The sequence below is a fragment of the Magnolia sinica genome, chromosome 19 (assembly GCF_029962835.1).
Source record: "Magnolia sinica isolate HGM2019 chromosome 19, MsV1, whole genome shotgun sequence".
Classification (NCBI taxonomy): domain Eukaryota; kingdom Viridiplantae; phylum Streptophyta; class Magnoliopsida; order Magnoliales; family Magnoliaceae; genus Magnolia; species Magnolia sinica.
In genome coordinates, this window is record NC_080591.1 from 1813578 (window position 1) to 1826235 (window position 12658).

A 12658-nucleotide genomic window follows, 5' to 3' on the forward strand; every position below is an offset into this window, starting at 1 on the left:
AAAACTTCCCTGACTTATCCCTGGCCCAAATGACGTTGTCTTCCCCTTGATTCAGCGCTAGACCTTCAACTTGCATGTGATGCCGAACAACTTTAGGGAGCCTTTACAGGAAACGAGCAGTATGAAGGATACCTTCGGGGCCATAACATCTTTGATCCTCTTAGGGGGCCCAGCATCGTCCAATTGTTGCACCAAAAGCTTCCGTTCCCATCCCCCAGCAACATGCGTGAGTTATGTTGGACGAGGTCTTGAAGTTTCTTGACTTGCTTCCAAGATGGGGAGTTCGACTGAAGCAGATTGGAGCTTTCCCGCGACTGATTTACGCCATATTTAGACCTCATAAATCTCACCCAAAGGTTGTTTTTGTAGCCAAAAAAGACGGTCCAGGCCCAATGAAGTTTTTTCCTCCCTTCGGACCATCCCCCAAAAGAAGTCCACAAATCCTTTTTCCAGGGTTGACAGCGTCTTCCTTGGGACTTCTATCGCAGCTAAGGTATGAACATGGATACTTGAGAGCACATACTTGATGAGAGTAATCCTTGTAGCTTGATTAAGGAAGTGGGCTTTCCAACCTAAATATATAACTCATATTTAACTGTCCAAATTATGGCTTCCCAATTAAATAGGTATCATGAACGGAAAATTACGCTTATTTGATTATCTCACTTTTAGATTAGTTGAAAATGAAAAATATCCAATGACTATATTTGAATAAGTGTCCACTAATCAAAGGTTACAATTGTTCGAGCAAACCTGATCTTGATGAGACTTTGACTTAACCACAGTGAGTTCAACAAGTTTAGTTTGTCATATTTGAGTTAATGTATTCAATGTACAATATTTTATGAATGCATGAGTATCAAGGGTCAATAGCTACTACAATACTTATATAACTCCCCATAAAGAAAATGTAGAAACAATTATTCATATAGTAGTCAAAATTAACAATTCATCTTGAGGTCAATTCTATCTGTGGGCCATGGCAAGGACTGATGTATGTAGGAGATGTTCTATATAGATCCTATTTTGGCTAGGCTTATATGAGATACTACCGGGGTAAATCTTGTATTTGATTAGGCAACATGTCACGGTTACAGATGGGTCAAACAAAATATGTTTAAAAGTTATTCGGTAGAATACATACTTGATGGTGGAGCAATGGTATGCACCGAATCCGTGCCGTTGGATAGGTGTGGCCCAGTTTACTTCTGTGACCTGCTGAAATGGCTGTTCTGTGACCTGCTGAAATGGCTGTTCAACCTTTAGAGTCAATAAAATTAAAGTTGGTACGCTCCAAACCTTCTAAAAAGATGAGTTTACTAAAATATCTCATCTACGGTAGTGACAAAAAGTGAACGGTTCAGATCACGAACAATCTCTGCATGTGTGCTCCATGCTTTATGCTTCTGGGTTCACACCCAACCTTGTGGAATGATAGATTGATAGACACACCCATGCTTGTAGAATGGTACACTTCTTCTCTCTCCCCCTGTACTCTGTATAGTACGAAGCTACCGTCACTTCACACGATCACGAACTGCTGTTACCTCCATATCTGTCAGGTCTCTCTCAATAGTGAACTGAGAAATGCTATTTTGCGCCACCCATGTACGTGCACCGTACGTAAGCGCCAAGAACACGCTCAGTAGACCATTTTTATATGATCCGAGACGTTTATCAGGGATAAACATGGAATGTATAATGTTCTATAAATAAGGTGGACCACTGATACATGGATGGCTTAATTAATTTTTATTTCATTGGATAGTTTCTTAACCGTTAGTTTTTTTTATCGATACATCAAATGGTTCATCAGTTGAAAGTATTTTATTATACGCTATAACTGTAGTTATTCATGATGAACCGTTCGGATTTTTTTCTCGTGTGCGATTTGTGCCGTTGTTCGGTGGTCCTGTGTTGCACGTGCAATGTTCTGCTGCAAACAGCGTTCCTACAAGAAATTATTGTCTCCCTGCTGCCATTCGACAGTCACATCGATCACCCGCCAATTCCTCGGCGAAAGACAGCCCGCCAGCCCGCCACCCATCTCGAAGTCGGCAAAAAATCGTCTCGTGAACGAAATTAGTTAATATTCTGCGTGCGTATGATGCTTGATATACAGGCACGTAGAAATTATATATGTGACTATGTTAATTTGAAAAAAAACGACTAAATTGTGGAACCTTAGGTGTATAAGTTGTATCCTAAATATTACATTTAAAAAAAATTAAAAATTAAAAAAAGGCCATGTGATATTTTTTCTTTTTCAACCATCCAACAAACGTCCATCAATCTAATAGAAAGATAACCTAATATTTTGTTCATTATACAACTAATTTAGTAAACAGAATTTGGACAGTTTATCTTGAATTACTTGTATTTCACGTATGCAATATTTGAGTAATTTTTGACTGCCTGTGTATCATCCATCACACTCTACCAGAGTATCTACATATTTCTCTTGTTTGACGGAGTACGGCGACGCGTAGACTTCAATAGCTTTTGCACACGTGTCATACAATCACCACGCCCCGGAGCGTGACTTGGCTGCGACCCGGGAACAAGCGATGGGGGTGAGACCCTGACCGTAGGGCCACCTCGATGTATGCATTGTATATCCACGCCGTCCATCTCTTTTTTCAGCTTATTTTAGAGTATGGTACCAAAAATGAAACAGATACAAATTTTAGTGGACCACACCACATGAAACAGTGGTCGTTGAACGGCTGCCATTAAAAATTTCTTATGATCCACCGTAATGTTTTTTCGTTACCACTCGATTCGTGGGCATTTTTGGATAGACTTTAAAAGAAATATTACTAACGGTCCAGATGCGAAGAACATATAATCATCTTGTGGCATCAATTGCCACCCGTATAAAATCGGCCCATGATTTGGACGGTTGGGATCTTACAGGTGTACTTTATCTGTGTCTTTGTTTATGGATAGCCACGCTCTGCTAAAGCGAATGAAATCTGACGTTGAGATCTCACAATATCTTCGTTTGTTTCTGACCTTTTATATTCTCTGATGTTTGTACTGTACAAGACCGTATAGACTTTCAGGTGACGAATGCCACGATCCCACACGAGTCACCTCCCATCGATCGATCTAAATGCACCACACATGCTGACGTGGCACATGTGTGTGGCTATGGAGTTTATATGGTGGTCTTTAAAGTCACTACTCAGTCAAAAAAACCTGGCTTATCCATTTACCAAGGAGAACTGTAATAATGTAGCGTATGGTTTTCACACATGATATGGAATTTGCAGTCCTCTTCAGGTTTCTGTAACTCTCAGCCATCCAATCGTGTCAAGTTGATTCGATCTAGCCTTCCCTTATCCAACTCAGTATTTAATAATTATCTTTTATATATATATTCGAGTGGGCTCCACAACAAAATGACAGGCCTCACCTACGATATATTCATGAAATAACATCGATACAAAAACAAAGCCAAAACAACCCATGGCTAAATATAAACACTTATCTAGCCATCCATTAGGTCCAGTCCACTTATTTTCATCCACTGAAAAAAATCGCAGCAATAAGATGTTTTTGAAAATATCCGTGACTGAGTCTATTCTTTACAAATTCATTAATCTTCTACATCCATTTTGCATCTCTCTTTGAATTTTTAAAGGCAGCCCATAAAGAGCTTAATGGACCCAATGGACAGTTGAGGCATGTGATTTGGATGCCATGGAGTTCAAATGAAACTACATGCATGGAAAGGTTTCCACATACCTACCTCGCTATGTCATTACTGAAATGTAGAAACAAGAACATGCACTGTTGGTTGTAGGTGTTTCATTTACTAACAGAGGTTGTGAGTTTGAATCTTAGTACTGGTAATTAAGGGACACTGCCTCAAGTCACCATCGCAAATTTAAGTAGTGGTTTGAAGTGTGGGTGGGTCCGACTTAGTCCTGCAATGGCTTCATGAATTCCCCTTTTATTAGCTGTATCAGTCATTTCTAATGCATCATTTAGTCTGGTTAATGCTTCATTCTGAAATTGATACAACTCCGGCGATACTGAGTCACATCATATTAATTTTTAGACCATGGGTACGACGGAATGTATTAAGTTGATCAAATGTGCAAGCCACCTCGACAGGCATTTTATGCGTACAAGGCCAAGCTCTCACAAGCAAGTTTTCTAATGACCCAGCTCAAAATCTTATCCATCCTAGTTGAATACATCGCATTCCAAGTTAGGACACTGGATGGTACGCTTCGTGAGAGATGATGGACGTGGTAAGAGTGCCTAGAGTAGGAAAGCCTCATCTCATGTTTCGACTCATGAAGGATATGCACTGGTTCAAAAATCAAGCCAATTTACTCATTGGGTAAGCTACACATTAATGTTGAATATGGACCATTGGTGAATTCCTTCACACATGGGTGGTCCGCTAATTGAGTGGAAAGCTCTCAAAGATCAGGCCATTCCACGCATCTCTTCGAATTTCTACGACAAAGGTATTTTGGGCCTGTTTAGTCCATGGAATTAAATGGAATGGAATTGTATTAGATGGAAATAATGATTGCATGTTTGGAAATATCATAGTATTTTGGCCATCCAATCCTAGCATTTGGGATAAAATTCTTTCTCTCCGAAAAACAATACATTAAGTGAAACCTTGTTTGGTGGACCATGGAATTGTAATCAACATATTAGATACAAAACTGATGCCGGTAACTTGTATATAACTATAATATCACGTGTAAAGGATGTATATGAATGGGTAACATGGATAAAACACATGCATCAATTTGGGGACATGTATAGTGGATTTCAAAATCTATCAAAAATCTTGCATGAGCCTAAATGCAATTTTATCCCAAGTAATACCAATCCTTTTCATCATCTCCAAATGCCATATAAAATATACGAGAGACCGGATGCAATTTCATCCCACCTAATCCCACATAACAAATAGGGTACTGATCTCTTCCAACACAACAAGGTCCATTACATTCACCAGTGAGGCTAATGGTTTGGTAACCAATGATCCGTTTCCATCCCCATGTTGATGGGCCATCACCTCAAAAATTTCCAGACTGGAGACTCCCACAAGACCCTCCTGGGGCTTTTTTCAGTTCAACATGGGGCTATGCGACTTTGATATATTTCTCTTTTCTTAAAAATCAATCTCTAGGCCACAAGTGAAAGGTTAGGCCGGTGTCATGGCCTATTCCATATATGGTGGGCCCTACTAACCAATGATCTAAAATGGGCCAAAGTTGTCAAAATTGAAAAGTGCATGTAATATTGTGCAATGACAGAGTTTGATGGACCACTGAAGAAAAGCCTTCGCAGGCGATCTGATTGGTTGTTCAATCCTGACCTTTGAGTAATCAGCATTTGCTTGTTGAATCAGGACGGTTGATTATCTTTTACTTTTTCATTAGGTGTCCTCTAATTGGCCACTTAGAATGTTTATGACCCATCTAAAATGCACTCTAGTGGTTTGGACGGATCATTTAGAGCTGAGAGTACCCACTTGCATAAGTTTTTAGTGGACGAGTATGAACCATCACGCTCTGCAGAGTTAATATTGGTCCTGGCACAGCTTACGTATAATTGGGCTTGGGGTCAGCCCGTGGCTCCCGACACGCTTCTGAGGCAAAATTTGGGCTAAATAGTTAGTGGGTCAGGTTCGGGTTAGAATGGCCTATTTAAGTATGAGGGATAAGCCGTACTGGATGAGCCCTACGTAACACAACCCACCAATATATTTACTAATGGGGCTGGACCAGATGATCTGACCCCACCCAAAGCTTAAAATAAATTAATAGACTGTAATTGGATACATGCACACATTGTATGTACGGTTGTATGCATCCACTAATTAGATCAGGTTTTAATTTCAACCTCATATTCTATTCTTAAACTCAAGTGCCATCCTGCCTGGTTGGGTCAGGTCAAGTCAAGCCTATCCTGCTTGCAACTAAGTGGGTTGGGTCGAGTGAAGCTATAAGGTATATGGGTGTTGGGTTTAGGCTGAAATTCTTGCCCATTTAGTAAAAGGGTCTTGTTTTGACTGACTTCAACTAGGCCTGAACCAGACCCATCGCCACTATACGCTAGAGGATTCAATGAGCTAGGCAGCCAGACCTGTGGGCCAGGGCTTGGCCCCAAAAAGTGTGGGATCCAGTCCCTGTTGCAAGTATGAGATACGGTCTATCCATCTTGAGGGTCTCACTCCTTAAGCTGGTGGCCCACCGAAGCCAGCTTCCCTATCACTCCTTAGGCTCTGTATAATGTCCGCTCCGTGTATCCGGTGCGTCCCTCGATTATAGGTCCTGGAACCAAAAAATTAATCCCATCCACAGCTCAGGTGGACCGCAGAACATCGAACAATGGGGAGGTGATGCTAACCGTTCGTTTGCGTGTGGTATACACTATGGTATTTATATTCCATCCAACCGTCCATTAGGTTCTACTCAACGGGATGAGGCGACAGCCCAAAGTTCACAAGGCCACTTCGCGTAATTTTGGAGGTTTTATACCTGAGTTTAAATTGTTCATGATGGTCTGGCTCACCTGAGTTTTGGACCAACCAGATATTCGAGATGTACGGTGAGAAGAAGAGTGATCAACTGATGGACGGATTAGATATGAAATACACACTTAGATGTGAGCTGTAGAGCTCGGCTGTTATTACAGCTGCGGACAACAGGCGCTGTTAGAGGATTCCGGAGCTACCGAGGGAAATCACAGCATAACAAATATCTCCGATATTTTGAAAATCTCGCAATAACAGCGTGAAAAATACCCTCAACGATATTATCAAAATTATCGGGAGATTTCCAAAATACAGGCACATTTTAGAAGACGTGTTTTTATTACTATATTATCACATATTAACTCTAAACATACTAGAAACCTTAAAGAATTCGTTATATAAAATATTTAAAATTTAATTTTTTTGTCAATAAATATCTAAATAGCAGAATATTTGTAAATATCTACGTAATATTTTTATTACTTACGTTTGTAAATAATCAAATCATTAATTCATGATTAGTTTAAATAACCGCTTTTGATTTGCTTTCTAGAAAAAAAAATTATTTCAAAGAAAAAAAAACCATCTCAATCTCTAAAACTTCTTTTTCTTTATATGGTACCAAAAAATCTCTAATTAAAATTATTTTGTGATATGATCCATATCAATGAAAATTAAGGGATTTAATTTCTCGTAGAGAGAATTTTATGGCATGTGTTCATGTAGAAATCTAGTTCACCCTTTCCCTGGACCACTGGACTTGGGCACTTGCACACGAAGAATACAAAGGAGACCCAGACTGTGGCAAGGGACCCTCTGATGCCAAAGTTAGGATAGAAATTTAGGTTAAGTCGGGTAGATAGGCTCTCTTGAGTGAGATTGTGTCTACTTCTTAGTGTAGATGAGTACCTTATTTATAGTGCAGGGGGGACATTATCGAGGTTAAAAACAATTCTCAATTTGATCCACAATCTCTGCCCGTATCTTTGGACCATTACGCGAAATTTATGGGAATGATAAATGCTGAAGTGGTCAAGTCTAAATTCATGCGACAGGCAATCGAGGCCGAGTTGAGCCGAGCCCCCTGGTTAGTCGGGCAAACTTCCGTGGTGGGCTCGACGTGGATACCCGAGCTAACCATCGCCAGCTGGTTGGTCGGGTCAAGCTAGTTGTGTGGGTCGGAGCATCTCCCAGGGACCAAACAAGCTTAACAGGAGCTCAGAGACATGGCACCACGATGTCAGCTCAGGAGTTCACTACTCGTTGTGCACTGAATCAATCTAGGACAGGATCCTTCAAATGCCTTCTAGTCATGACCAATCCTGATCCCGCCTTTTAACCTTGGGCTAGGAAGTGTGCGTTCGTGAGTTTGAGCTAACCTCATAAGTAGTCAGGCCATTTCTTCCTTTAACATCATGTTTTATATAAGCATTTTTGTTATTTTTTAACGGTTGCTAATAGAAGTCAAGAAAATTTACTAGAAATGACGAATTACTACTAAAATAGTTAATTCCAAATTATATGTTTTGTTTAGGTATTTTTTAATACTCTTTTATATTAGAAATATGCACAAAAACCGTTTATTAATTTACTGTAATATTTTTAAATATTTTATTTTGTGGAAGATTTTACCGATAATATCTTGAGATATCCTCGAAGTATGAAAATATCTCGAGTAATTTCCGGACCGAGAAAATGCTAACCAAGTGCATGGAGTTCCATGCAACGTGGTGACGCAGGTCTGCCCAACTTTTTCGAAATGACAATTGTGCCCTTACCGGAATTTAAAAATCTCTACAAAACGTCTACGCCGCGTGGAGAAGAGTACAACAGCACACGTTAAGGCGGGAACGGATTAGGTGCGGCCCGGGCATGATCCACAGCGGTACGACCCTTACCGTGGGCCCATGTTGATGTATTTATTATATATACACACCGTCCATACGTTTTTCCAGATCATTTTAGTTTATGAGCCAAATAATGAAGCAGATCCAATACTCAGGTAGGCCATACCATAGGAAACAGTGTTGATTGAACAGTCTACCACTAAAGAATTCCTGGGGTCCAACTTAATGTTTACGTAATGTTTCTTTGACATCCAACCCGTTGATAAGGTCACATAACCTTTATGAAGGAAAAAAACAACAAATATCAACTTGATCCAAAAATTTTGTGGCCCATTAATGGTCAATCACCACTGTTTCCCAAGGTATGGTCCACCTGACAATTGAATCTACTTCATTTTTAGGCTCATACCCCAAAATGATCTGAAAATGGATGGACGGAGTGGATATAAAATACGCAAATTAGCTGCTCACGGCTTCTGTAAGTAATCTCTATGCGCTACCGAAGTGACGTCATCAAGTTCTGTGGGGCCCACTATGATGTATGTGTTTTATCCACACCGTCCATTCATTTGGAGAGATCATTTTAGGAAACAAGGCAAATAATGAACCAGATCCAAAGATCAAGTAGAACCCAACACAGAAAACAGTGGGGATAGTGACGCCCACCGTTGAAACCTTCCTAGAGCCACCATGATGTTTAATTGGGATAAAACCTATTCATAAGTTCACAAAGACATGAACTAAGCGAAAACACAAATATCAGCTGGATTGAAAAACATCCTTGGCTCTCAAGAAGTTTTTAATGGTAAGCGTTCAATCCCACTGTTTTCTGTGGTGGGGTCCACTTGAGCTTTGGATTTGCTTCATTCTGATATGTATCGTGCACTAAAATCATCTCTACAAATGGATAGACGGTGGGGATGCAACACAATTATCGGCTCCACCAAACTTGGTGACGTCACTTTAATAGCTAGATATATAGCTACTGAAGCCGTCAGTAGCGAATCCGCGGCCCCATTCAGTTATGCCTACTAGACTTGCGTGCACCCTTCATGAACCATCCAGAAGGTGGCAAGAGATTCCCACAGAAACGCTCCCTGAGTTGTACTCCATGCAGGCTACGAGTCTCCAAGATCATGCCACGTGTGATCTCTTCACACATGTCATGCTCCTCTACCCTTTAAAAGACAGCCACTCCTGTAACACTCACCAAACTCTCTCTCTCTCTCTCTCTCTCTCTCTCTCTCTCTCTCTCTCTCTCCATGGCTGAGCAACAACACCCAAAAGAAGGTTTCAAGAACATGTTACCAGACAAGGGGGGTCCATCAACCCCCAAAATCGTAGCCGTTGTAACCCTCTTCCCCATCGGAGGTATCCTACTCACCCTCTCCGGGATCACGCTGACTGGGACCGTCATTGGCCTGGCGGTATCCACGCCGGTGTTCGTGCTCTTCAGCCCTGTGCTGGTTCCCGCCGCCTTCGTGCTCATGTTAGCGATGACAGGGTTCCTGGCGTCGGGCGCGATCGGCCTGATCGCGCTTTCGGCGCTCTCGTGGATGGTGCATTACGCGCGCAGAGCATGGCCGCTGGCGAAGCATCGTATCAGGGATGTGGCCGGGCAGGTCGGGCAGCGGACGAAGGAAGTCAGCAAGTGACCCAAAGCAAGGCATGGCATGAAGTGGGGAGGTCTTGAATATGGACGGTCTTGGGCAGGTGGGCGTTTTGGGTGGTGGGGTTTAACCCTTTTAACGGTCTTCTGAAAAAAATGGCGCGAAATGGGTTTGGTTTGGTTTGTCAAGGCGTAGTAGGTTAGTGGAAGGCAAGGGTTTGCTGTTTACTTTGGTTTTTTGGTTTTACTTTGTAGGCACACGTGTGCGCTTGTGTGCGTGCGGGTGTCATTTTCGTAATATAAAATAAAATGTGGTATGCAAGGGATGAGATGGGATTAGAGTGTAGACATGAGGGTTGTTTTTGGTAAATTTCAGATGTTCGTTGGGGCCCACTTGTAGAGATTGTGGACAAGGCTAGGCATATTTTATAGATGAATGTGGACCTGAAGAGAAATTTTTTAACGGCTCACATTCACCACCACGAACCAATGGTCAGGATCATCATTTAGAGAGATTTCAAAAACATGATGGGCCACATGGGTGACACGTGATGCTGAGCCTGATTTGTGGTTCATGAACAGGCCCAGAGTTTTGGCCCAAACATGACCATAACCCGTTACTCTTTGACCCGACCCGACCTATTGTAATCGGTCGGTCGAAACCCGACCCCCTGTAATTATAAAACGTAGACGGTCAAGCTCTCGCAGGCCCAACTCATGGCCAGGTCCTCGCAAGACCAGGGCAGAGTGCGTCCGGGCTGCATGACCCAACTCAGATCCAGACCAACGCAGAGTACGTCCGGGCTGCATGACCCAACTCTCAACCAGAGTGCGGTTGGGCCAGCATGCCCAAGCTCATTTATAACAGATACGTGTGGGCTGGAATGGAGTGGGTTCAATTCAAGCCCGACCCATTTACTAAAATAGGCCACAGTTAATAGTCCTAGTCACCAACTTCCCATAGCTTGGGCGCAAACACACCTTAAAAAAGTGGATCAGACCAGTTGATGGGTCGTCTAGGCCACATTTCTAGTTGGGTCGGACCATTTGATGGGTCACCTGGACCACATTGTCTAGTTGGAGTCCGACCCGCTGCCTATTTAAAGCCATACATCTTGGTCAGGTAGCCGATGAGAAATGCAATGACTCTGCTAGAATGGGTAGGATTTCTCAAGATAACACTTACAAATGTAACACGTGTGAGAGATCCACCTCATCCATAAGGTGTAATGGCTGCTCGTGCGAGTGAGAGTTGGACACTTTCATCATCCCCATCGTAATATCTTAGCCTCACCCAAACTAATGGAGGTAAGATTCAGCCCACTATATTAGGTGGGTCCCACCTTTCTTGTGTCCTGATGCATCGTAAACAGAAGAGGTACTTCTAGTACATCTAAATTGGATCCCAAAATTTGAACGGTTAGGAATGGTCTGTTATTATGTATGCCGCGTAACAATGTTTTAGATCACCGAACCATGGCCCCACTTGCACAAACTAAAAGCCCAAACACGTGGCCAGCTCCAGTCATGACTGATTTATAACGGTGCCCACATATGGATGGACAGATCGGGATGAGGTATGTACCCTACGTGTACGGTGGGACAGCTGTGCATGTATACCATCATAATCTCAATCACACATACATAATACTTGGCACCAATCAACTAAACATATATAAATCTTGACAACTCTTAAAATAAAATAAACCTTAAAATCATTCATTTATTATACCATTATAATATAATGATATTTATTCAATGCTAACATTATTACAAAGAAATAAATCTAAATAATTGTTTAAAGTCTCAAAATAAATGTCAGTATGCATTATTCGTTAATTAAACTGTGCTAACAAAATAAAACATATAATTAAAAATTTTCTAATACCGCCACTTCATCCTTGAATAGGTATGGCCATGTTTCAGGCAGGTCATGTTCAGATACAGTGATCCTTCTGGTTCTTGCGTCACATCATCTGCTAATGGCTCCTCTGTACGGTTTTTCCATCAATAAAAATGTAAGCTGGCCAGGCTTAGTGATATAACCCAGCATGGTTCATAATCATAGCAATTAAAATAATACATAAATACATGTACAATGATATGAATGTAAATGATATATGAATGCATCAGATGGGATGATCGTCCATCTGCTTGGATTGGAGGTCGTCAACCCGCATCCACCCGTTGGGTAGGCTTCCACCTTTCGGTAGGCTTGGGCATAGCCCGCATCTGGTAACGCTCTACCAGGATCGACATTTCTTCTAGGGAGGGCCCCTAGGATCGACCGTGCATTATGCAATGTAATGAATGAAGGATGATATGTAAATGCATATTTTTCATATTTGGTATAATTATCTTGATTAAAATATTCACATATAAATTTATCGTACAATTATCATATCAAAATATTCAAACCAGTAAATCAATCAAACAATCACAATAATTTATTTTAATTTTAATGAATTATGAGACAAGTTGGGTTACTCACATGAGTTTAGTAATATTGACTCTGCAATGTAATTAGGTTGATTTGAATTCCGGGGTCCTATCAATTATATCAATAAATTATTATTCATTTATTTGTATTACATGGTGGGGTCCACCTTTGATTAACATTCTAAGTGGCCAAATCTAAAATAATCAAATAATTAAAATTATATGTTTATATAAATTTAATTATTAAAA

General features: G+C 41.1%; 1 protein-coding gene across 1 annotated transcript; it reads left to right on the forward strand.

Annotated features, from left to right (window-relative positions):
• The first annotated feature begins 9584 nt into the window (after positions 1–9584).
• Positions 9585–10296, forward strand: LOC131234765 (oleosin Cor a 15-like). Its single transcript, XM_058231712.1, has one exon. It carries the CDS (start codon positions 9624–9626, stop codon positions 10014–10016), a length of 393 nt encoding a protein of 130 aa, XP_058087695.1. The 5' UTR covers positions 9585–9623; the 3' UTR covers positions 10017–10296.
• The last annotated feature ends 2362 nt before the right edge of the window (positions 10297–12658 follow it).